The following is a 27,777-nucleotide window of genomic DNA, read 5'->3' on the forward strand; positions in this document are numbered from 1 at the left end:
CCTTGAGGCTGGAAGGCTTCTAAGCGCAACTAGTGCTGGTCTCCTATGACACAGATGGTTCAGGACGTGTCCATGGTTTGCACAGTCTCATCTACCACCTCAATCTCCAGGAGTGCTACATTTTCTGTGAGAACAGCAGTAGTTCCTTTTTCACACTTGTATCTACCGTACCTGGTAAAGAAATAGGTGAAAATTAGGCAGGAAGATGGTCCTTCATAGGAGAACTCTCATTTAAGATTTTAGAACTAATCAGCTTTCTCTCAAAGTTTCTTATAAAAGTCCAAAGTAAGTAAAGGAACTGTGCTTACTGTAAAATCTAAATTGGCTGCAGTAACTGAAAAAGTTTCAGATAAACTAGCATTTTTAGGAAACACAGTCTTTAAAAAAAAAATTACTAAGTAACTGGCAGGGCTGCTTTACAGAAATAGTAAGTGGGATCTCATTATAGTGTAGGACACTTGCTGTGTACCCTCACTCAAAGAACAAACTATTTTTTTGCAACTCTAAAACAATTTTATGAATGTATTAGCTTTGGATTAGCTATATGGTAAGAAATCCAAAAGCCCTGTAACAGCAGCAGTGCAATTCTTTGGGGCTTTGGCCATAGTGTTTGCATTAAAAAGAAGGGGAAAAGCAGTTTCTTTAAACTCTGCTCTTGGCAGTGGCCTGAAAAGTTGCACAACTTGTTACATATAAAAGTATATATTGCAAAATCCTTTAGCTGCCTGGGGGGGCTGTGATTTCACCCATTAGGCAACATAGTTCACCAAGCAATGTAGCTGAGTGTTTAAGAAGTAAAATTTGCCAGCTCCTCTCCCACTCAAGCTTTGCTCACTTCAGAATTTCATCACCTTTGTATCCTGAACATTAGCAGTATGACAAGACCACATGCTACATACTTAAATGTAACCTTGTTCCCCAAGAGTTCCCTACTTGAATGTTTATGACAAAATTTAAGGAAACAAGGGACAGAATAATGTCACCTTTGTGAAGGATGTAGAGTACAGCCTCATGCGCTATGCAGCAGGCGTTCTCTGTGCTTTAAGGAAATGAACAGAGAGAACTGTAAAATGGGGGGGCTGTACAGAAATCTGTCTTTTTGACAGGGCTTGCCAAATGCCAGAGCTAGGGAAAAAGAAAGCACAAGTTTCTACATAGTGGCAATGATTGAGAGAGAACTGATTACAAAAGCCTGGATGTTTACATGCATTTTGTAGTTTACATGAAATGGGACTCAAATTAGTCCAACTACAAAAAACTACCAACTTGCAATTGCTGTATTTTAGCTATTAACTGTCACAGTATACTTTGGACAATTTTGAGGAAACTAGTGGTCAAAACAATACCTGTGTTGTCTTAAAAATCCTGCATAAGGCATGTTTTCCAGCCACTGGCTAGAAAGGGCTTCTGGAAATAGAGTAAACCACAGCCTGATTCTCACAGGCTGGAGTATGCTGCACCGCCCCATACTGCTTTTCAATTCCGCACACAGAGGGCAGGGATAGCACTGGGCTTTCTTTCACGAATGTCAGCGAGAACGTAGCAGAACAAAGCTGTGTTGCTACCTGACAGGGAAAGAAACCCAAATATCTGCTCCCTCGCACATGTGAAACTTCATTACTTTGTCAAACTGCCTGAACCTCAAGGCTGCCTCTTGGCCTGTGAAGTGGCAGCAGGTAAGCAACATGTTGTCTCCTTCACATGGCTGTACGTGCCAGTGACAGCTCTGTTCAACTGCAGATACAGCCACAAATTTTGTTTTCTTATTTAGCTGTAATTCATCTACAAATCAAGAGATTACTCTGACAAAAATTAGCGTTACAGAAAATATGAATTGCTGGAAAGAGCCTGGATAAGGCACCACTTCAGAAGTACTAACCTGTCCCCCTTTCTGTTGGCCACATCATACGGACGGAGAAAATCAAGCTTGTTCTTGCTTATAACACAGATATCTATGTTACTGCCGGAGCCCAGATCATTGTATATGCCAGCTGCAATTGCATCTCGCACAAGCTGTTTGGCTTCCTCTTCCTGGAAAAGTTAAAAAAGCTGTCACTGCCCAAGTGCTGGCATTTCACAGAAATGTTTGTCCATGTGATAGCGGAGGCTGTGAGCTCTCAGAACAATAAATGAGACACCAGCACCTTTTTAATCACCCAAGAACTGCAGAGCATTAACAGAGCTGAACAGTGGGACTACCGCTGGGGAGGGGCAGCCTTTTATCCCGCTCATCAGCCACCCCCCAGGGCTGACCAGACAGTCAAGGAAGCAAAATTCAGATTTCTTTCATAATCAATGGAGGAAATAAATTTTATGATTTTTTTATCTTCCAGGCTTTTGTGCACACGTACATTACAAGTTCCCTGTAGTGCCCTCTGTGTAACAGCTGCATACAAATTAGAGATTCTTACTAGTTTAGTTACAAGACTTCCCCAGGTAGAGACTATTTAATCATCCTCTGTAGTACCAAAATTATTTCTATGATTTTGTAACATCACTTATTCAGCTCATCTTAATAGTAACTGTGCTGTACAACAGCCTGACTCTGTACTGAACTGTAGCTGGCTAGTATTTTTAATTCCAGTCCTGAACACCAAGTGCAGAGAATTTAAAAGAAACCTGCTGAAAATACTGGTTAAACTAGGTACCTCTGTCAAAATACTGCAATTTGTAGTTAAGTTCTTACCATTTAAGTGAAAAGGGAAGAAAAATACAGGAAATTTGCTAGTTTCTTTTCTGCTGTACACTTCAGAAATTCCACAGGTAACTAAAGCAAAATATATATTTAATATAGTCCATTTACTGCATACTGTATTTGTGTATTTCTAAATCACTATACAACTAGTAGAACTGTATTTGCAACAAAACTAGAATAGAAGACTAGAACAGGAAATAAAGCTCACCGTTTTTATTTCTTCTGAAAGCATGCACTAATCCTGCAAAAGTCATAACATTTGCTTTCTTACAGCTTTTGTATATCTACTTTCTTTTAAAAGGGCAAACATGCCACTGCTGAAATACACATGCTGCACCTGACTGCGAGCAATCCACTCAGATTTAGCCTGGAACAGAGTGCAATAGTGTCTGCGTTACACACACACAAGTAACATTCAGATGAGTGTCGTCTTTTACAAGGAAACACTTCCAGTTCATCAAACTGTCCAGTAAAATACTACAGCAGATCTGTAATCACCTTCGTTCCCCACGCCCCAGCGAAATATGCCTGGATGGTGCTGCTGTGGAGGCCTCGGAAGCAGGGGTGCGGGTACCCGGCAGCGCTACTAGAAGCTACTGCAGCTGCGCTGGCTCCCTCTGCAGCTCCCAGGCAGGGCCCGTCTTTGGTTCAGTGGCAGCTCATTGAAAAGTCACAGATCAGAGCCGATGCTATTAGAAATAACCTGATACAGCCAGGAAACCCACACTTTCGCACTGTGACTGAAGATGGTGAGTATGAAGAAATGTTGCAAAGCAACTTTCTTGACGTATCATTTTAAATCTTGTAAAATCCAGGTACAGGCATCTGTTCTCAGTACCAACATCTGCCTGTCCTTAATGACAAAAGATACGCTACCGCCTGGCAGAGCCCTATGATTCCACACAGGGGTCACATCCTCTGTCCGGCACCTCTTCCCAAGGCACTGTATTGCTTGCTAAGAGAGACAAAACCAGCAAGGACATGTCCTGCACCCTCAGCTCCACCAAAGCCTGTAGAGAGCAAGTGGCAGGTGGCAAAAGTGTCAGAATGCAAGGAAAACTGATTGTGTCCATATACACACACACACAATCTTTAATCTTTTCAGTAGCTCAAGTACATAACAGAGAGTGTAAGACCCCTTAATTTTTCTCAAAGGTGTATAAGGAACAAACTTGAAAACCATGACTAGAGCAGGCCTGTTCAGTGAAGAAAGAATAAGGCTGAAACACATCTCTGAAGACAGAAATGTGGACTGTTTTCTCCTCATGGCAGTTGCTGCCCAGCAAGCCCAACATGATCATAACTGAAGGCTAAGTTTACCATGATCACTCATCATTGTTTTGCTTGTGTTTCACGCCTTCGGAAAAACTTCATCATGAATGGAAGAGCAACTACTCAATTCCGATTTGGTACATGCAGCTTTTTAAAATTTGCTTCATTTTAAAGGCCTTAGTGTCTCTGCCAGTATCCTGCCACGTGAAGATGATGATGCTAAGATCCACAGCCCGCTCCAAGAACGTCTCCGATTCAGACAGCAGCTGCACAAGCCCCAGTGTACAAGTACAGCTGAAGAGGAGCCCAAAATTAGCTCAGCGACAATTGCGTCTGCTCCCAGTGCATACTTCGCATTCTCCGATGGCCCTCTATAAAAGAGCTTGTTAATAACAGCATTCCTATTCTAACAGCTTCATTAAGGTATTGACCAGGAAGGGGGCATTTTTTTCAGTAAACTATAGAAATAGCATAAATTCTTATTTCACTCCTAATTTTATTAGTCTTACAAATTTTTTTTTAAATTGAACTACACTTTCTACCAAGCTGACTAGAACAAACCAGCCATGCTGTAAAAATAATTCCTGTACCTGTCTTCAGTCTTTTTGTTAATAAAAGCAAGTATTTCCTCATTCAACCGACAGAAGACTACTTTCACTGATTTGTGGCATGCTAAGGGTATTATAGTACTACATTAAAAGTAACTATACTAAAATAAAACAAAGAAGTATCCATAGATATGTTTTAAAAATTAAATGGTAGCAAAACCAGAATAATTTTAAGCTATTACATCTTAGGAAAACTAAAGCAGATTGGTGGACATTTGTTCCACTCACCCTTTTAATTTTGTCTTTTTTTTTTTGACAATGTAAATTTACTTTTTAAAAAAATGTACTTTTTAAAGGGTACTCTATCAAATAGTTCTAAAAATACCCCGTAGTCAGTAGAGCTCAGTTGTAACTGCACTAAGGCATCCACTACACCAAGAAAGTCTAAAATGTAATCTCGGCTCTTTCATCTGATACAGTGCAGGCTAGTTCATGAACCTGGAATAATTTTAATTTTAGAAAACCCTGCCTCGGTGCTGTTTGCCCCTCCTGCTCTTTTCATCATTTAGAAAGATGACCAGAACAGCCACAAGGAAAAAAACCCACAACATTCCTTAACAGAGATCCTGCACACGAAGTTCTAGCAAGGACTGCTGGTTTACAGTCAGAAAATAGGGGGTTATCATGGAAAGTGCTGACAAGAGTCTTTAAGTACAGGGGCATGAATGAGCCACTATAATAATTAATCTTAAAAAACCCTGAAAGTTCAGAATATATAAAAGGAGCACTTCCTACTTCATGGTTGCAAAGACCAAGCTAACTGGGAATACCATTCTCTTGGGTCCACACTGCTTCTTAAATGAGATTACAGCAAGAGTGATGTACTGCAATGCAAGCCAGCGGTGACAAGCAGCACTTTATAGAGCTATCTGTTTGTCTCCATCGCTACCTCACACAATGTGTCCCAGGGCTCCAATGTGCGACTCCATTTACCACTACATGACAAATGGGCAGCGCTTGCAAGAGGCGCAAAGAGGGCCAGCTCAGCCGTGTAACGGTCACCACAGATGTACCGAAGTGCTGGGGCGGGGGGAAACAGACCCCCGAGTTCATTAAAGTGACCAGTAATGGATCTTTCAAAACGTGTCTTAGGAATAGTACAGTAAAGGCTAAAATAAATAACTCAGCATGGAAGGCTAATCTGAAATGGTATTTGATAAATTATTTATAACACAGACAATTGTCTGCATTTAATATTGGAGCTACTGGTAGCATCTTTAAAAGATGATTTATGTGTTGTAATGCCATTAAGCTTTATATGGGCCCACTGCTAGCTATAAAGTCTGCTGAGATTTAGAGAATGAGTTTTAAACTGTCACTGCAACATCATAGTAGATAGAGACTGTATTAAATCTTTACTTTAAACCTGTTATCTAGAGAGTTGCATTTTGTAGACACTCAAGAACTGATAGATTACCTCTCTACAGCTGCTATGGTACAAGTCCCAAACAGCACCAATAAGGAACTTTTACACATTATTCTTGTATATGACTTGAATCAAGTTTCTCTTCTCACTTAGGCAATTTCCAGATTTCAAATGCTACTGAAGTAAAAAAGAAAAGAGACTTTCCCACCCAAGATGGGCGTATTTCTACATCATATTAATACTATCTTTACTAACAGCTTTTAAACAAGTTTATCATTATGCCTCCAGCAGTAAAGGGAGAAGCTGGAACAGCTTTCGAAGTATTTTTTCCTCAACATTTTGTAACCTCACAAGCAAGTTGAACAGGAGATGTCTTTTCCAGATTTAAAAACTGTAGAAAAAGGGGTTTTTTTTTAATTCTTACCAAAGTGAAATTAATACCTTCTGCAGGTCACCGGTATCCTGTTAAATATGCAATACGTAGTACAGTTCTCCAATAACAAGTCTTAGACTTATTCTGGAGACTTTCAAATAAGAATTTGAAATATAGTACACAGTGCATATTAGTATAGGATGAATGAGATAGTGTGTAACAATATTTGCAAAAATAAATTTCAAACATTTATCACAACTGTCTTAAAACAGAATGAAAATTGTTCAAATTATAGTGTAAAAAGTCAATCCTATTTAAAGTGAGAATCCACAAGACTCACATGGGAAGAGGAGGAAAAAAAAAATCAGAAGCTTCAGGAAGAACAATGATTAAAAAAAAAATCTATAAAGGATTGTTGGGAATTTGGGGCTAGGAAAGTGATACCTCTTGAAGGACATAAGCACCTACAGAAACATAATTAGACTTTGGAAGAGTAAATCAGCAGACTGCAACATGTGAGAGGACGTGGAAGTCTGCCTGTTGGGAGAAGCTGTGGTAGAGATCAATATGTAACTGGAAGCAATGCTAAAATCTGCTGGCTACGTCCAAAGAGATAACAAAACTGAGAAGCAAAGTATGTCGTGTTTTTCTTGTAAGGGGAGGTTGAAAGACTCCATTAGTGAGAATGAATTTGTTTTGGCTACCTTTTGAAGCTGGAAAGGGGCTGGCACATGTGATTTAAACCACTCAGGTTTAACAAGTCTTCAGCAAAAAAAAGTATGCATTTCAAGTAGTACTTCATCAGCAGATGAATGACAGCTTGTCTCGTAATCTTTTTTTTTAATAGACCTATGCTACAATCAAAATGTTTTGCTTTTCTTTCATCTTTGATCAGGTGAATGAAATTTAAAAGTACCCAGTCTTTCTAGCTCTTCCCCCACCATCTTTTGTTAGTGCTCTAAAAAGTCACAAAAGAAGTTAGAAGCAGAATGCTGAGATCTAACAATCCAAACAATGCAAAACAGGCTATTAAAATGGATGTACAGGATTAATATGTAGGATCAGAATTCCACATCACAGAAAACGGGATTAAACTGACATGCCAGATGACCACAGCACAAAGAAACATTTACAATGTAGAAACAGCAAGTATAAAAAAATGAAAGCAATGATCGCATCAAAGGCAAAGGGGGTTATGAAAATCAGGATCTGTAAGAATAGCAGCATCTGGGAGACATGGGTCCTAGGAACAACCACCAGTTTGTGTATTAAGAAGAATGAGTAGAAATTACTACAATGTTCCCAGCATGTGATGAAAAAATTAAGGTATCTAAAACTATGCCCTGTAAGAGGTATAAAGATGGCATTGCCTCCATTCTGCTGAATTTCAACCATACACTATTGGATTCATGTATGCTCTGAAGAAAAAACTTAAATCTAAAGAAAAATATGCCTTCAGGTATCTATACAGGTTTATTTAGTTTTACTGAACAGCTGTTAAAGACCAAGACAAACAGAAATGTAGTAGTTTTTAGAACAAAATGGAGTGTGTGTGAAATAACTCTATTATTTTGTGTATTAAACAGCTAAGTTATTTTAAATCAAAGTAACATGTATCATGTTATTTTCCAGTTCTGTTTCCACAGCCTTATTTAACGAGAAACTGAAATGCTCCAAATTCTGAAACATTACTTTCATTCACTTGCAGGAAGACAAGTGAATGACTCAATATTTGGACAAACAGTGTCACGGACTCGAAAACTATTAAATATGATTAGAATTTTCTCTCCAGAATACATCCTGTTCAAAAACTGTGGAACACACCTTCTGTTTGGAAAGGTAACTTTAAATAAATTTCTGTAACTTCTCTGAAGTTTTCAAAGCTGGACTTCTATTTGAAAGAAAGAAAGAAAACAAAAAGCAGTGCAGACCAGTTTGTTACATGCGTTCCTGTATTTTCTTGTGCTACTGTACTACTTAGCCTGTTCATCACTTGGCTCCTTCTCAAATGCAACGTCTACAGAGCCTGTCTGTGCCACCATCACCAACGCAATACATTAGATGACAAAACCCCAACTTACTTAAATCCCTGGATTATGAACACATCAGGGTTAATGTGCCGCCTACATTTCACAAGAAAAATACAGAATAATTAGTTTTGTTAGGAAGTAGCAATCTTCAGCACAAATACTGCACAGGCAGGAAATTATGCAAAAAAGCAAGCAGAGCACAGCACTGACCTAGCAGTCTTGCTAGAACTCAGCAGTTTGAATTCTTACACAAATGCACCTACATTCATTCATTAATAGACCACAGATCAGGTAATTCTGTGCTGCACTTCATGTCAGTTTTGTTATGAATAATATGTTAGTTAGAAAAATAAACATTTTCAACTTTTCAAATAAATGTGCCTTCGTCCCTAATTATTATACTCAGTGATTAGTTTTTTCACGTTCTGATGGTAGACGTCTGCAAGCCCAGACTCATGACCACCTCCCCCTTTCTGATACCGTACACCACAAGTATAATAAACCATGTTAATATTTCATACCAGCGTGAAATATGCTGGAGTATCAATTCAACATCTGCTGTCTTTAGGGTACTGGCGTCCCGCAGAGACACTTTCAATTTGTAATTGAGTTCTATACTGAATTAATCAGCAGTTTATCTTTTTTAGTAAAATAATGTCTTCCCCACTAACCTGGATTTACATTAACAATTTATGCCAAATTACCTGCCAAGGCAAGGAACTTACATGCTTCGGAACTACTATTCAATAACATTAGTTCCCATATGTCATTCCTTACATGAAGATTAGTACAATGCATATTTCCAATGGTACAGAATTAAATTACAAGCTCCTCTCACACCTACGGGATTTCTTTTAACACTATTTCCATACTTCAAACTAAGAACAAATATGAAAATTCATCTAGTATCACTTCCTATGTCTGGCCGAAGTTCATGTTTCTTTAGGGAACTGATTCTCAAAATAAAATGAACTTGCTCAACAGAGCTCTAAATTCTGCCAGGCTGCAAGTTCTACTCTGACGGCACAATATCCTCAATTTTCTGTACAGCTGCATTGCCATACAGTAACATACTGAACCTTAGCCACCAGGAAGTAGCCAGAAATGTAAACCATGCAAAAGATGACAATTAAAATTACTATTTATTATTACTGCATATAAAAGAATGAATATCCAGCAATAACATGTCTGTCTTCAAATAAAGCAAATCTCTGTTCATATGACTGCCTTTACCTCTGAAAAAAAAAGGATGGAAGGGAATGAAGATCAACATTTTATTTGGAAAAAGAAGTCTTGGGCCTTCTGGTAATTTTTCCTTCCTAATACACCAAAATGCTCTGTAAAGCCCATTGGCTGGGCAGGAGCCTCCCCTGACAGCCCAGGCTGACTCCCACCCTCCGCCCCATTCCCATTCACTCCTCCCTGCCCAGGCAGAAATTGCACTCTGCCTCCACAGCCCTCGCCGCAGGAGCGGCACTCACGCTTTGTGCCATGTGAAATATTTTCCAGTATGTTTTGCCTGTGTTCTGCAGTTATGGGAGATACACAAACTGAAACAATTTAAACTGGAACACCTGCTCCTGAGAAATGCATCAAAAATAATTACTTGTCCTACACCTACCCTGTGCAGTGAAATGATCTCTTAACATGGAGCCCTGTTTCCGACTGGCTTGTCTACATTATGACACCCAAAGTTTAAGTGTTACTTTCATAAAGGTGAAGAAACTGTTGCTCTTTGTCATGCAGCAAGGCCCAGTTTAAACTAAGGTAATATTTATTACCCTCCACATAGTCTGTAAACACAAAACTAGAAGAAGGTGCTACTGGGCATCACAGGTAACTCAGACTGATACTGCTGGCAGCTTCCCACCTGATTTCTGCACTGAAATTGTGTTTTGATGTATTCAAAAAGCACACCTCAAAACACTGCTCCAGTAATCCTAGCCATTCCAGAGCACAGCTAGCTAGCACATTTTAAATCAGCCTCATATTTCCTGTTTAACGTTAGTTCCACAAAGGAAATCAATCCAAGGCACAATTCTGTGAAAGAAGATGAGAACAGCACTAACTGTCCAATGCGTCAAGCAGAAACCAGGTTACCATAGAATAATTTTAATCTAATCTAAAAATACGAAACAGCATGATAAGCCTCTATTTTCTGGATGTCTGTCTGCACTAACACCTGATATTTACCCAGAGAAATTCAAGGCTCTGAAGGAGACAGTAATACAGGTATGTAGGGAAAGCATGAAATGTGTATCACCATGAGCTCTGCCAGAAAAGACAGTGAAGATATGCCACTAGCAGTCTCAGTTATTGTCACTGGGTAATGGAATAAACAGATACACAGAGCACATAAATACTAAGTACTTATTTTTGTTCACAGAATCAGATTATTCCCCCCCCTCCCCCATTTACTTAATCTCTGTGTTTGACACCAACAGGGGTTCAAGTATCTCAGGCAGGCTCTCCAGCTTAACTCTGATAGTCTGGCTTGATCTCTATTGTCTGCTGTCTGAGTTCAGCCGACAAACCTCCCAGCAAGTGGTCACCTTCCTATGGAGTCATTAAACCTCTGAATGTCAGCTGGTGGGATTAGCCTGCAGACTTCCACACCTGAGCCCTACGGCAGGGACACAGGCATTTTGATCACCATCACTAATGAATACAGAATTCATATGCAGCTTGTCATTGCTCTTGAGCCTCGAATCACACAGACGCAGGCTAAATAAGACTGATGAGACAACTATTGTTGAAGATTAGAGTTTTGACCATTTCCAAAAATAGCTTAGTATTATTGTCAGTAGTTAATAAACAAAAATAATACCACCATATTGAGGGACAGTAGGAAATATGAGCAGAGAAACATTTGAATGATCTGTATGGCAGCTGTTTAAAAATAGAAGAAAGCAACATGTTTTTGTAATATTTTGTAGCTACGCCTGGTCTATTTTTTTTACAGAAAAGAGGTACACAGTGAAAGTTGAATTTAGGCTACTTTCCACTTTGATACAGCAAAGACCTTCCACACACAGCAAGCATCCAGAGGAAGGCATTCTTTATACCCCAGCTTCCTCACCCTGGATATATGGGGCTGCTCAAAAGCACCTCAAAAATCAGTGGCAAAGCCAGAAACAAAACTGTGGACCAGAAGAGCCCAAGTCTACACATTTTGCAGCTTCCAGTCCTCTTCCTTCCTATAATTTCTTTGTGAACACACCTACGCTGACAGCTGCAACGATTAACTGAAAAAGGTTACTACCTCCAACTGCTGTCTGCCCATCATTTCTCCTTTCACAGGATTACCCCATTCTGCCAGCCAAATTGCTCATGAGATTGTTCCCTAACCCATGCTTGTCAAAACCAAAGTAGTTAGCAAAAGTAATCACTGCGGAATGACCACAAAAGCAAAGCTGGCCAGCAGGTGAAGGAGTGCAAATCTCTGGTAGGAGAGCAAGACCTAGTTTTTCAGACAGCATAACTGCTGCAGGAGGGTAAGTGCCTATGCACCAAGTAGAATATAGTCAGAACAGCCCCCTCTTATTTTTAATCTGTCCCTACCCTTCCAGAGTCTTTTTGTTTTCATTCAGTACCACTTGATTCCCTGCCACACTAAAAAAAAAGTGGTATAATAAATGACTGTAAATATAATCTCACATTTTTGAGGAGATCTACTTTAGAAATAGTTATTAAATATCTGTTGGACTACTTCCTTCCATTTTTCCCACCTATTCCGTGCCCCTGAACTCATTACACAAAGATTTACCTCCTTTTCCCTACAACAGTTCTGCTTTCTGTGGCATCTACTGATTCTCTTCCTTTTGGATCCTCTTTTTATTAAGCCCGGCTGTTTTGATGAAATACAGAGAAGAAATGAAGTTGCAATTAGCCTCCTTCCTTGCTTAAACATGAAGCTTTTGTCAGAAAGCTACAGCATTGCCTTGCTGTACATCAAGTAATTAATCTACAGACAAAAACCTTCTACTTCTCAAAGAACAGGAGTCAAATACCACAATAAATATGTAATACTCCCCCAATCTCCCTAGAAATTCAACAACTTAAAAGATAAACCCAGAACTCCAGCATTTAATACTGGCAGATATTTTTTTCCCCAGATCATGATGATTTTTGTATCCACTGAGTCAGAGTATTTCTCTACTATTGTTTAACACCAGAAGGCATGAATGTATTTGCAAAATCTGACTGTAAGGTTTAAAAAACATGTGGCAACTCTATTGAAAGAAAAAAATCGGCTGCAATGAAAGATCTAAGCTCAAAATACTCTATTAGATGTGCTGTTCTTCCACTTACGTTTTTTAAAGTAGATCTATAGCTGCCCACATGACAGATTAATATTGTTCCACGGTAGTTAGGTGCTTGGCATTACGTTTTTGAAGCATCTACAGGCCTTCAGGGCTGAAAGTGTTCACATTTTCAGCAATCTATAATGGTTCCTCTAGAGGCCAGCACTGGCTTCATAATGAAACATGCCTCCATAAATCAGACTGCAGAAGTGGCACTTGTGTACGTCACCATCTATCTTAGCAGTTTCTCTGAAGGATGTTGGGTAAAGATCATCTCCCAGCATTGCAACCAGGGAAAGGACCATCACAGTTGGCATTGATAAAGCATGTGCTACTTAAATCTGAAGACACACTAAGTCTATGGAAAAAAAACACATCCTGCTGGTGTTAGCATGCCTCAGGCAGTGGTAGAAGCTTCAGCAACTCATCTTCAAAAGGCAGAGAGCCAGGGCTCTAGAAACCTGCAAAAAATTGGCTAAGCCTGCAGTCTTTTTTTTTTTTTTTTTTTTTAAGTTGAGCATCTTCAAAGTCTACAATTCTAACTGTAGGGCACAGCAGCTGCCACTGCAGATTTGATCCTCTCAGCTTTTGGCAGCTCTCAACTTGAAATTCTAGCAAAAGAATTTTTCAAGTTGCTATTATTGCCTGTCATGGATTTATAAATATTGTGCACTATCTGCTGTGGCATGGTTCTCATGGGACACCAGTGCATGCCAAAAGCATAACAGAATGAAAAACAGTTCTTATTCTTCAAATAAATGCTAATTTTTTTTTAACTGTGCTCACACGATGCGTTTGGTGATCAGCTTCAATAGTACAGAATATATATCAGAGGCAAAAAAGCTGATTGTCTTTTCCAGTAGTATTCAGCTGCTACTTTCATTAAGCTTGTTTAATTACATTCCAGATGCTAATTTGCAAGTCAATACCAGAGGGTGCAGGACAGTTTGCCTTTGAATCATTTTTCTGTGATGTGATGGTCTTGAAGCACACCACTACCCTCCAGTAGCCCTAGCACGATATTCTGACAATTAGCGCAAAAGAAAGCAGTATTGATCTTGACAGAAATATATTAATCCTCTACCCATTTTATTAAATCTAGGAATTTTAAGTTTATCGTCATTGCCACTCCATAGCAAATTTTATGTAAAAATATACATAGTGTACTTTGGATTTGTTTTAAATTTTAATAGAATTACCACTTGTTACTTTACTGGGAAAAAAAAAAACCAAAAAACCGCACAGATCTGATTTAGAAGGTAAATATTGTAAGCTGGTAGCCATAACGGAAGTGCTTAAGAGTACAGTTGAGCTTTATCACCTGAAACTTTTTTTATTTAGTTAATACTGTTACTAAATTATTAGATAACAGAATATCTAGTAAAAACAAAGGAAGGGTTAAGGTGCATGCAAGCCTCAAAGTTCTAAATATCTATTTCAACAAATTGGTAGGCTGTATTTCTATGTGCTTGTTAGAACAGCAAGTATCTGCTGCCATTTATGGCTGTGTATGAAGCCAATTTAATTAGGATGACCTTTCTAAATAGGAAAAGTTGGAGATTTACCAATTTTTGGTGCCTTTTTGGTTGCTCTTACAGAAAGAATGACTTAAAATACAAGCTTGAAAACTAGCTGAGAATAAGATCAAATTTTAACTTTCATAGCATAGCTCTTTGACATTTGCATCTTTGAAAGTGGACTATTATGCTGTAGCTGTTGATTCCAAGGATTTGTAGTCCATGTTTTCAGTATGACTAGCACATATGCCAAATGTACAGTCACACAACAGGCTGGAAAGAGACTGGCATCGTTACAGCAGCATGAGGGGAGAGAGGGGGGGGGGGAAAAAAAAAAAAGAGTAGAGAATCGACCTCTACCTAGTAGTTCTTTCCATCAGTCACCTAGTGTAATTCCACTTAAAGAAACTTGAATACCTATTAAAAATATGCCAATATTTCTGATAGCATTTATAAAAATACTAGAGGCCAGAAGTCTTCAAATATAGTCTAAAACATTGCAGCAACACAGGAATCCTGATCTTACTGCATTCTCAAAATTTTGCACACCTACAACTATTTCATATATACTGACAGAAAAGGAGCCAGTTCCAGGAATAATTGGAAAACTGCTTACTACTAACTCTTAAACAGTTTAACTAATGGAAAGCTTCTCAAAACGAGGGTTTTTTTTTAATCAAGTGGTATTACACATCACATTTCTTCGGGACATTTACCAGGGTACAAACACATCACTTAAAAACTTAAATTTAATTGATCAACTTTTGTGAAGAACTCAGTGGACTTATGGGACCACCGCCTGAAAATACAGTGCATTTGAAGGGGAGGAAGTGACCCACAGCAGTTGCATTACAAAGATGAGGAACATCTGAAGACCTTTTCTGAAGTAAATCAGCATCTTCCTTTTCCATGTTATTCGATGATACTGAATAGCTGTAAGATTTGTTATATTTGCCAACTGTATGAGGTTTAATAAGGCCAAGTGCAGGGTCCTGCACTTTGGCCACAACAACCCCATGCAATGCTACAGGCTTGGGGAGGAGTGGCTGGAGAGCAGCCCGGCGGAAAGGGACCTGGGGGTGCTGGTTGACAGCCGGCTGAATATGAGCCAGCAGTGTGCCCAGGTGGCCAAGGCGGCCAACAGCGTCCTGGCCTGTATCAGGAATAGTGTGGCCAGCAGGAGTAGGGAAGTGATTGTGCCCCTGTACTCGGCACTGGTGAGGCCGCACCTTGAATACTGTGTTCAGTTTTGGGCCCCTCACTACAAGAAGGATGTTGAGGTGCTGGAGCGTGTCCAGAGAAGGGCAACGAAGCTGGTGAGGGGTCTGGAGCACATGTCTTATGAGGAGCGGCTGAGGGAACTGGGGTTGTTTAGTCTGGAGAAGAGGAGGCTGAGGGGAGACCTTATCGCTCTCTACAACTACCTGAAAGGGGGTTGTGGCGATGAGGGTGTTGGTCTCTTCTCCCAAGTAACTAGTGATAGGACAAGAGGAAATGGCCTCAAGTTGCGCCAGGGGAGGTTTAGATTGGATATTAGGAAAAATTTCTTCACTGAGAGGGTGGTCAGGCATTAGAACAGGCTGCCCAGGGAGGTGGTGGAGTCGCCATCCCTGGAAGTGTTCAAAAAACGTGTGGATGTGGCGCTTCAGGACATGGTTTAGGGGACATGGTGGTTCTGGATTAATGGTTGGACTTGATGATCTTAAAGGTCCTTTCCAACCTAGTGATTCTGTGATTCTGTGATTCTGTGATTTGCATTTTAGGCTGAAATGATTGCAACTGTTAGTGTTACAAGTAATTTTTAATAGGTTCAATTTTCAATTTTGTGTTCAATTCTCAGTTTTTTCTTTACTGTGAAATTATTAATCAATTGGAATGAGAAGAAGCATTCACAGAAAGTCTAAAGAGATTAATGTGGTTTAAAAGAGGGCTTGACACTACCAAGGCATTTTATTCAATATGGGCACAGAAAGCCCTTTAATTGTTTTGGTTTTATTTTCATCAATAGTCTATCTGCAGATAACTGGATTTTTCAGTGTCTAGTTTAGCAAGTGTAACTTAGAACATGGTGTAACTAAGTGTAAGGAAATACTACAGATAATACAAAAATAATGTGCTGCATACATTCATAAAAAAATAACTGAATTATTTATTCTGATCTTAATCATGATACTCCAGCTTTTAGCTCTCCTGAACGATTCTTTATAGTGAACCAAATATTTTTTCAATTTTTATCAAGATCATCAGCAAAACAGAAACAACCCACAACCTTATAAATCTTCTGATAATCAGCTTTTAAGTAGGTGTTAAAAATAAAAGTCTAGTTACTAGTTCTGAACATAACCAATCAATTGGTAATCTAATTGGTTTCATATACTGCTTGAACATTTTTTGTTGCTTTTATAATCTCTCTTGAATGAGAGAGGAGGACTGACAACCATGGGAAAACCAGCAATGTGCAAGGACTGTTAAAAATTCCTGAAGTCAACTATAATCAGCAAGTTGTGTGTTTTTAAAGCTTTCACCTACATTGAAATCACACAAGTTTTTCCATATATGAATTTGCAAGAAGCTGTATTTCTTTAAATTTATTTTACCCATCAATTTTTGCAGCTTTGCAGTAAGCTGACATTAGTATATTTGAAGCGCAGGGAAACTAGAACAAATTTAACTTTTTTTTAAAGCTTCAAACCTCTGAAATTCTTAAGGTAATGAGAATTATTGAAGGAAGAAACACTGAGGTTTAAAAAACATTTCTTACCTCCATGTCCGGTTTGTATTTATCTTCAAATACTGCCATAGCTGCTAATGATCCAGAACCTACAGTAACAAAATTAGTGTATTTAGATACAGTTTTTTTAGAAGAAAAAACAAATATCAGCATCACAAATCAGACTGAAGTCTTCCTTAGCTTACTACACACTCTAAAGTGCCTAGCCTCTTTCAGTCCAGCACCTAATTCAATCCTAAATTTATAGCTAGTGTACACAGACTTGTCACAGTCCCCATTCTGACTCTTTTTCTTTTTACTATTTTGAACACCAAGATATGAAAATGAGGTTAGAAAAAGTGAGTTAACTGAATGCCACAGTTTGTAATTCCTACTCCTCCATTTCTCCTGTCCCACTTTTGTGCCTGACCATGTTAGAGGGTATGTCACCTAACACTAAGACACTCAGAATGAATAGATTGCTTTAACGAGCTGCCCTGGCACAGTCACCTTTACGCATGGGGATGAGTAAACTAGCAATGGTAATGGGGTAGCTGGCTGCTGCCATCAGGTTATTTCCCGTATCTACTTTAAAACAGTTTATTATGCATTTACTTTGTGCAATTATTTTTACATTGAACAGTAACAGCTGAATAGACAAAATGACAGATATGAAAACAGGAGTTTAACGTTACTTCTTTCAAAGGATGCAGTGCAAGTGTAGTAATGGAACAGAAGCCACCTCTACCCAAAGCACTGTAACTGCAGGTGTTATAAACATGCTTTCTGTAAATTAATACAAAAAAGCAGTATTATACTACTTGAAACTGTAAACTTGCTTTGTTCAGAAAGAGTGAATCTTCAGGAAGATATCTTGTCTGTCTGTTGTCCTAACCGTATTTCAGAGCGTGCTATTTTGGGGGAGTGAATAAAGTTACCTGCAATTTTTTACTCCAATTAGAAGATTTTCTGGCATTTATTACTTTTTAACTTGTTTTGCATACTGCTATCTGTTTAGCTGGGTCACAGAAAAAGCCATATTTTCTATTTAAAATGATTTGTGTATATCGCTTGACCACCTCAATGGTTTAGTGAAAGAAAAAGGCAGCGATTAAACAGTTTCAAATGAGGTGTCCTGCTGATTTTATCAAGTCTGCTGAATGTATAATGAAAAAGGAGAAGCTGACAGTGACACTGTTGAGAAAATACAGACTACCTTATCTGAACCATTTAAGGAGGTCCAATTATAGATCAAATTTAAAGGGTAGAAACAGCAGATTTACAGACACAAATCAATGAACATGGTAATCCCAATGAATATGACAGATACTCCTGTTACAGAACATTGCTGTGGTTGAGGATCATTACCTTTACAGTACCAAATACATCACATCTAAAAGCAGTAGGACACTAAGTGTGTACTTGTATTACCGGCAATGACTATTCATTTACACCTTGGAGCAATACACGACTCCATTTTTTAAATGCTGAAACTGGGAATAAAAAAATATTTTTAAGCAACTAACAGCAGAAATAAACTGCTGATACAAACAGCTGATATCACAGAACAAATCACATATAAAAGGAATTTTACTGATCCTTCAAACAAGGTCAAAATAAGGTGTGTTCCAAAACAAATACAGGACTTGAACCATAAAATAATTCTTCTTGTGGAATGACATAGTAACATTTCTAGGGGGGTGGGGATCTAAGATACGGTCTCAAACTAAGACCACATTCTTACTACACTCAAATGAAGGCCTACCACAACAGACTGGGAAGCCTCGAAACTGGAAAACAATCTTACATTTGATAAGGGTTCTTTGAAAAAATTAGAGTATAAAGACTAAAAAATATGCAAGAATGAAAGTATAAAAAGTAATATATGAAGAAATTACTACGTTAAAGCTACTGAGGTAACTACTGTTTGAGGTAACGAAAAGTGGCCTTAATTTCTTAAAACTTCAACTGACAAAAATTATCAGTAATGCAAATATTGCGATAATCTCATAGATGGCTCAGACTGGATTCATTCCTCCAGTTCCTTTTTAAAAGAAATGCCCAAAAGAACCTATGGACAAGAACTCAGACTTATGAAGAAGAAAAAGGAAAAAGGCAGGCAGGGCACACCTTATGTTACCTTATATAAAATCCTTTATACATAAAGAATTATCCTGTTCAATTATTTATCTCACTATATTACCAAGACGCAAATAAATGCCAAATTTAATATCAACTTTAAATAAATGCAGACAGTCCTATAATGTGAGTTTTCAGAGGTTTTGAAAGTCTTAATTTAATTAAACCTACATGTAGACACATCTAAAAACCAAGATCCCAAGGAGGTTCTAACAGAAGAGGAAGTAAAGCTGGAAAAGCTTGATAAACTCGTGAGATTTTTTCCCTCTACTGCTTATAAATCCTAAATATGAGTTTTATAAGCTTGCATTTAAAAAAGTACCTTAGCAAAAGTCTCAAAGCACAGCTAAGCATTCTCTGACAGAACAGATTTTTGTAATCTTAAACAGCACAATGAAATTCTTTACTCTTACTAACACCAGATGTAAACACTGTGTTTTTAGAAACACAAATAGACGTACACTTGAGTTTCTGCATCAAAACATACCAGCTGCTGTTTGCCAACAGCAATATGGGCTGTTTGAGAAACACTAATGATGTGCATATATACACCTGTAGCACATTAACTAAGGAAAACCCCTCAATCCCCTTATTTGCACTGCTAGTGGACTGAAACTCCATCACTTGACTGTCCATGCAGAAATGCGGAACACCAGCAGCGGACAGTTGCTTGTGAGCACAGCTGCAAACTTCACTATTCAATTACACCAACTTCCCTCTACTTGTGAAATTCCACATACAATCCAAACAACCCCACAATGTTCCAACTAGTTCAACTGACTTGTGAAAGCTATGCATTGTAACTGGAGAGCTGGCAATAAAATCTGTGAACTTAAGTAAACACTGGAAGTATGGTTTTCTTACTGTAGTACCTATAAAAGCACAGAAAACTTAGATATTTAGGGTCTATGAGGAACTTGTTTGTATGTGGGGAAACAGCTGTTCTCTTGTCCATGTATTCAGTGCCCACCAGTAATTCATTTTTAACAAGCATGCTTTGCCTTTATGTAGAAACAAGCTTAACAATTCCCAAACATAATGTCTGGAGAAAGGTAAAATCCAAGCATTGCAAAACACCCTCCATTAATTAGGGATAGATGTTCCCACCTGATATACACAATAACTGATTTAAGTTACTACCAGTTAGGATTCAACATTGCTATGACGCAGCAGTTCAAATCTGCTCAGGAAAGCAGTGATAGAATGCTTCTTTAACTGAGCTTAGACTCAAAGTAATACCAAACCAGATATTTATCTTAGATAACTTGAGTGTGAAATCTTAACAATGCACAACCAATGCAGAAATATGAACTTTTTGGGTAGGTTTTTTTTTTTTAAATGTTGCAAGTTTACAACTGTTCTGTGTATGAGCAATAAGGATAATTAAAAGTATAATTGGTAAAGTCGTCATGTATTGGTATTATACAACATTCAGAAAAAAAAAATCTTTCAGCTAGATTTTTTTAAAAACCACTAACTGCTATGAATGGTTAGACTTCAACAACCTTGGAAACACAATCATCAAGAAAAAATGCTGTATTCAATTCCAAAGAATTTATTTTGCATACATTTTCAGTAAGCTATACTTCAGAAACAAATATTCAGGAAATACTAATCTAGCATTTAAATATATAAAAATACTGATTGCCAAACAAATTAAGAACTAAAGAAACTGAAATGCAAAGCTGTATTCTGAGGAAAAAGCTTTTCAGCTTGATAATTAGCATGAACCAGGGTAGTTATGAGACCATAACAGATTTTTTTCTTCTTCAAGAAACATTGGTCATTTCTGAAGTTTTCACAACTGAGTTAATAAAAAATTTTTAAAGTGAGTTTATTACACTTGAGTCCAGAAAATCCCATTTGGTCTTTACTTGAGGAGTTGTACCACTTCAGTATTGATTTAAAATGAAAGATAATTACTGATACATAGCAAAAAATCCAGCTGACCATTTCCACTGCGTTTTGCAGCTGCAGTAGCTTTTCCATAGCAGATGAACTGGATCTTTTTAGCAGAACATTCACTGAAAACAACTTCTTATTGCTAAGCACAGTCCATTTTCATCACCCACAGACCTGTGTGCTACCTCAGCCTGCCACACTGGAGGATGTACAGAGCCTTGATAGAGTACCACTTAGCATTTCCTAATCCATCAGTGTCAGGGCTCCCTGACAGGGCATTTATTCACACGCACTCATTGTTATTCAATTTGCTGTTCATTCTAGGTAAAAATTCGGTGATCGCCATAGCCCCATCGATTGGGATCATTTTTCAACCTGGTTCCTGGCTGAGGGGCTGAGTCTCAGCAGTGGTACTGCTTGCTCTGCAGCATGACACTGCCAACACATGAAGGGCTGATTTATGAATATGAAGCAAGACTGGTACCAAGGGACTAGCTTTAGCCACTAGAGACAACTGGAACATACTTACTGTTTCCGAAAGCTGAACTACAGACTTCAAGGGCTTTAATTTTATGCATGCATTTCATTATAAGTCTTGGCCAGAAGCTTTCCTAGACAAGCCAAGCAATGAGACAATCTTGCATCGTTTGCTGAAATCCAGTTTTGTCCTTTGTCAGCATAAACATTTAATTTGATGTTTTCACTCCTGAGTAAGCACTGAGTAGCTTTTAAATCTCCCTTGCAAGGGAGGACACCACTCTGTCCATCCACAAACACGCTCCAGCACAGTAAAACAAAAACAATCCAACACCTCAACACCTTTCCTATTTAACACTGAATTTCCAGAAATTAACTGGCCAAAAATGCCTATCCTGACTTAATAAGCTGCCCTTAGAACATCTGGAAAAAAATAACAAACACTAGAATAGTCTAAAAAAAGATGGAAATACAATTCCAACTACTGTCGCTGATTTGACCTTTGATACCTTTTCTCATATGTCAGTTCTAGCTTTCATTCATATGCATAAGCAAATCTCCTTTTACTAAAATATATCCTAGTCACTGGAGAAAGTATCAGTGTACCAGATGTAGAAAGGTATAGGACATTTATGCTGAGAGGGGCTTTGTTTGCCATAGACAAAAGTAACATGTAATCACCAGCCACAGACCCGATGCAGCTGACAGCAAATCAAAGTTTAAACTACAATGAACTTAATCCGTTCATATTCTACTTCCTACTTGTTTGAACTTATTCTGCTACTATGATATTTTTGTGGAGGGAAAGAGTGGCCAGGATTTTCAGAAATGCCACATTTTACAGCTTTTAGAACATAGACATGAAAGTGACCATGTACATAACAGAAATTGCGTGCCTTTATTCAGGCAGTCAACTACTAGCAGCTATCAGTATAGAGTCAGTTACAGTTTTACAGTTAACTACATTACTGGGTATAAGGTATTGTAAGAATCAGACATTAACTTTTTTTTCTATCAAAGGCTAAACAATAACATCACATGTCTGTTAGTTGGATTTCATTTGCCAAGTAACTTGCCAGTTCCTAAGATAATGGCACCATCTATTGGTCCGATAGCACCTCTGCAGAATTTCTGGAAGTTAATCATGGTTTTCCTTTATACAGTTAACCAGATGATTCAATTTAAACGCTGCACCGTTTCAGTAGCGCAAGAAAAAGAAAAACCTTTAACATTTCCAAGAATAGAATAAGTAAGTGTTTTATCTAGAGATGCCAACCATGAACAGAAAAAGATTAACTAAAGTTGTATTTTCCCATCACAGAGTAAAAGCTGCATCAGACATAGGTTGAATCTGATTTACTAGTCTGACACACTTCGTTTTCAGATAAGTTTTCTTTTCTGATATATTCATTCGGACTCTACATTACACTTTCATAGCTCTACCAAAACCAAGCCTTCATTTAAAATCATCCAAGTTTTCAAAATGAAACACAAGTTTGAAATGATAGCGTCTTCTTGAGTGATCAGAGAGCAAAAATAATTGCAACCCTGGTTATGTTTAGAATTTTCCTTTTTCCAGATATATGATAGTCTCAGTAGGGCATTAACCTTAAAAGCCACAGATGAAACTGTGCAAGAATAGTATTAGCTCAGAAGGCACTAGTTTAAATCTTACCAATGTCTCAGTGATCTTTTACCATTTTTTATCCCTTATTCCCAGAGTATTGCCTATAAATCACACACACAAAAAAATCAGAACTAATCAAACAAGCCGACACTACTATTGAAAATATTCCCTTTGCCAAAGACTGGGCAAGTTCTGTAATATTTCAAGATGTATGTGTCCTTCCCTTCAACATGTGCATGTGTTATTTCCCTTCTCAAAAACATACGAGGATGATGGTGATCACTAAGGCTGTCCTGCAAGTTGCAAAGCTTATTATAGCTTATTACGTCAGCATTCTTACCACAGGGACTCTCCAGCCATCCCTCAATAATTAAGAAACAGAACAAGACATCTAAAGAAACAATTTTATCTAGAGGACATGGACAAAAATAGTTAGAAGATATAGAAGGAATGACAAGTTAAATTCACAAATCAAGATTAGAGATGAATGAAGATTTTGTATTCTGTAATACAGTGTCTTCCTGAATATACTCATAGAAGGCTTCTAATTGAGTGCTTTAGCAAGATCACGGGTAAAAGGGTACATGCTCAAGAGCCATTTCACAATTTGAAATTATTGCTACTGCAAAGCAGCACTGAGGAGTTCAAAAGCTTACTTCTCTCCTGTAGATATGCTTCATCTCCTTCTGTAGAACTGGGAAGTAATGGAGCAATGTTTCTGATTTTTAAGCGAGAAAGACAAGAAACTCCAGAAAAGCTACATGTGATTTGCATTCTGCTATCACAAAGTACTTATTTCCACATTATCCCATATTCTTATTTATAGTTAAATATATTATTTGCTGTTTTTTCACCAAGACTGTATTTTACTGTACACATCTGTACAGTATCTTATACTGTACGTTATTTATATCCTGAACATTGCTTTTGTAATTGGTCCTGACAGGATAGTACCCAAATTCCAAAAAAGCATGCAAAAATCTGTGGTTTCAGTTTTCAATATTATCATACTCCTCAAGTCCAAACTGAATGAGATGTACACAGAATTGCATATAGCTATAGCTCAAATTACTGCCGTGACAGAAAGCGTTACATAGAAGAGTTGGGGTACTAACACTTAATAACCTGATGATGGGCTACTAATGTCAAGTTGACCCCAGCAATAGACAGAATTTAACTTCTTTGTTGAGAAGGTCCACACAGTAGTTAATTATTCTATGTGGTAAGTAAACCAGGTGTTGCTTCACTACAATGAAGCAACTTCTTGAGTAAAATACAGCTGCTGCTTAGCAAGAAATACAGAAATACAACAGTCCCAAAGGAGAAGCAAGGCACATTTTTTTTCCTAATGAAACTACACAAAACCTTCAAGCAGAATGTAACTCCCCAAGTGAGACTTCATATGAACCATGAGTTACGACTACCTGCAAATCAAGTTTCTAAGGATTTTTTTTTTACAGAAATTTTTTAGGAAGCCCCCAATTCTCTTGCTTTAAGGTATGCTGAGGAACACATACAGCAACTTTCCTAATACCATTTTTTTGGCAGCTTCGATTTACACACTATAATAGCCCATGTTTTTAAAGTGTCAGCAAAGAACTAGAACAGTGCACCTGCCTTGCAAATATGGGTACCACTTTATCTTTGAAGTCTGAGGCCTGTCCAGCTCCCAGAAAACAATGGAATTTAAGTAAAAACACATTAAATAATCGTTTGAAGTGTTCATCCATTTTACCAGGCAGTTGTATTACAGTAAGTACCACTTACCCATGGTAACATAAGGCAATTTGTCAGTTGATCCATGGGGATATATGCTGTAAAGGTGGGGTCCCGTGACATCTACTCCCCCTAAAACCAGGGCAGCACCAATGTAGCCTTGATACCTAGGAGCAATGTTTATATGTGAATCTGAAAGTCCACAATAAAGATGTAGTTCTTTTTAACATGATGTATGCATTTGAGATTTTTTTTTTTCCCATGATTACACCAGGTACATCTCTGTAACAGAAAAATTGATTTTACTACCTGCGAGCAATAGTTTAAATTAAGAAATTTACTAAAACAGGGTATATTGCAGTGGCATGCAGAACAAACAAGCACTGGAAAAGCAAGCAGTCCGGATGATACATTTGTACTGACAGGGGGAATATCTGGATTAGTTTTCAAGCCTTAAATGAAATTCCTCTATCTGCAATTCAGTTTTTATTTAGATACTTCAAAGAAAACATATTCCTTCATTTCCCCTACGAGATGTTCTTGCCTGCATTAACATCTTAAATTATAGGTTTTTGACACACTTAAAAAAAAAAGGTAAAGTGCCCAGCAATACAGCATTAAGCGACTGAGCTGAACTGTCATTTATCTTGTTCACTTGATTACACAAAGCATTTTCTTTTCATTGCTTTATTTCACCTTCCTGGAGACTTTCCAATAGCTTGAACAGTATCTTTAACTGAATACACTTGCTTCATTCTTTCCTTCTCTTTCAACATCATTTTTTACTTCTGCAAAAGACAATACTAAACAGTACTGGAACACTTAAAGATTTGAAGAGTACGCCCTCAATCTAAGGGCATGTTCTATGTCATGCCGCTAGTTAGAAAGTTCAGCTGCCATACAATAATGATCTGTGATCAGTCAAGCAATCAAAATCCTAATATAACTGCAGTACAAATTCCAACCATTTCACTCATTTATCTTGCTGTACCACTGGCAGACTTCTATATTAACAGCTGTGGGCTTCAAATGGTTAAACATTTTATTCTTTTGAAAATAAAATACTTGTAATAGAATCACTACCTCAAAATGTCACATGAAATTCTCAATTTTACAAGCTTGCACGTTACAAGATTAATACTGGTCCAGCCCTCTTATCACAAAGACACAAACCAGTTTTCATGGGTCTGACCAACAATTTATTAAACTATTGTCCTTCTGGTTTTGCCATGTAAACACTAGGAACACAGTAGAACTATAGTATCGATTCTCTAAAACACCATAGACTTGATTTCTTTTCCATCTCAGCTCAAAAGCCTATGAAGCAAAGAGCAATTACTAAATCTTTCCTAAAGGCTTGTTATAGACATTAAGTAGACTGAGAAAGCATGCTACATCACAGGAGCTCAAGACTTAAAAATGTTGTTAAAGCACCAGGTAATAAATAAGAAACCCATTAATTTACCTGAAAAGCATTTGCTTTAGCATTCGATTAGCTGTGACAACTCTTGGAAGTCGTCCAGTAGATAGCGAATGGAGCTCCAGATTGGAAGAAATCAGCTGAGTTGTCATATCAGTATCTGCAGCTGTTCCAGCACCACAACAGCTGAAAAATATCATGAGCAAGTTAGGAAAAGGTGAGGAGGACAAGGGAAACAAGTAACTCTATGCTTTATCCAACAAGCTGAAGTTTTCTCATTGTAAAATTGAGGAAATTAAGTTCTCATGCAGTCAGTATTTTCAGAGTACAAAACAAGACAGTCTGTTTAAATATAAACGAAATGCCAAAAATCCCCAAGCTCTGCTAAGAAATTAAGTTATCATTTTGAAGTACGTCTTAATATTGGCTGTTAGCAAAGGATATCGCTAAAAATCCCAATAGCATTGCTACTACCATTACACAATAAACAACTTTAATACTTACTAGATATTAGGAGAAATGAAGTGTATTTTTGAACAGTTCTTGTCAGCAACAACCATTCCTTCAGTTGCTCTCGTATCTGCTCCGAGCACTATGCCATCCTACAGAAAGAGAGAATTGTTCCCAAAAGCCTCGGTCTCCAAAGGGGACCTTCCGAGCGCCGACGGCAAGATCGGCTGCGAGGCCCGGGGGCGCTGGGCAGCTCCGGAGGCAGCCCGCAGGCGCCGGCTCGGCGCTGGCCGGGCCGCCAGGCGTGACTCAGCAGCGCGGAACCTCCGCCAAGGGCCAGGCTGCCGCTTCCCGACGAGGCCACCCCAGGCCCGAGCGGCCTTTCCCCGGCCCCTGCTCAGGAGCGAGGGGCGGCCGCGGCCCCACACCCCTCAGCCTCAGCGCGAAGGAGCGGCCCAGCGGGCCGACGCGGCCTCCTGCCCGCCGCGAAGTGCCGGAGGGACGCACCAGGCGCCCGCCTCACCTTGAAGACGACGCCGGCGATGGTGGTGCCCGTCTTGCGGGCGGCGGGCAGGCGCTGCCCCTTCCGGACGAGCTCGGCCTCCAGGAGCGAGTTCCTGCAACACAGGGCGAGAAGTGGGCCCGGGCGGGGGCCTCCCCCCGGTCACAGCTCCGCACCCCGCCGCCGACCCGGGCCCAGTCCCAGCGTCCCGCCCGCGACGCCCCACGCCTCACCGAGCACAGTTGTCGAAGCTGAAGCCGCCACCGGGCGCCTGGAGCACGGAGACCGCCGCCATTTTACTCCTTCGGCAGGCACGGGCGCTGCTGGCCGAGTGCTTCCGGGTCAGCCGCCGGCGCGCGCATCTGGGCGGGACCGCTGTCGGGGGAGGGGCCTAGGCCGGGCCCGCCGCTGCCTGCTCGCTGCCAGCGAAATGGCGGTGGTGGCGCCGGGCGGCTTTTCGGGGCTACCGGCCCGGGGGCGCTGGGGAGGGACCGCGGCAGAGGGCCCGGCTGCCCCAGCGGGGGATGTGCCTGGCTTTGGTTCTGGCCTGGTTTGTGTCTGCACCTGCCTTTCATGCTTGGCGCCTGTTGGTGTTCTGGTAATTGGCAACTGAAAGCGAACCCCCTCGGTTTCTGAGGAGGCTTTGCCAAACGCATGCGGCAGCGGGCC

At 39.2% G+C, this 27,777-nt stretch overlaps 1 protein-coding gene across 1 annotated transcript; it reads right to left on the reverse strand.

The window, feature by feature from the left end:
* Positions 1–59: 59 nt before the first annotated feature.
* On the reverse strand, positions 60–27,403 carry PSMB7 (proteasome 20S subunit beta 7; the record flags this gene model as incomplete). The annotated part of the gene is made up of 8 exons (XM_082008969.1): positions 60–171; positions 1,880–2,031; positions 16,927–16,985; positions 24,788–24,903; positions 26,202–26,342; positions 26,661–26,758; positions 27,130–27,223; positions 27,342–27,403. The coding sequence occupies 8 exons, from the start codon at positions 27,401–27,403 to the stop codon at positions 60–62; spliced, it is 834 nt and encodes a 277-aa protein (XP_081865095.1).
* Positions 27,404–27,777: the final 374 nt, after the last annotated feature.

The sequence above is a fragment of the Phaethon aethereus genome (assembly GCF_964289735.1).
Source record: "Phaethon aethereus genome assembly, chromosome: 20".
Classification (NCBI taxonomy): Eukaryota; Metazoa; Chordata; class Aves; order Phaethontiformes; family Phaethontidae; genus Phaethon; species Phaethon aethereus.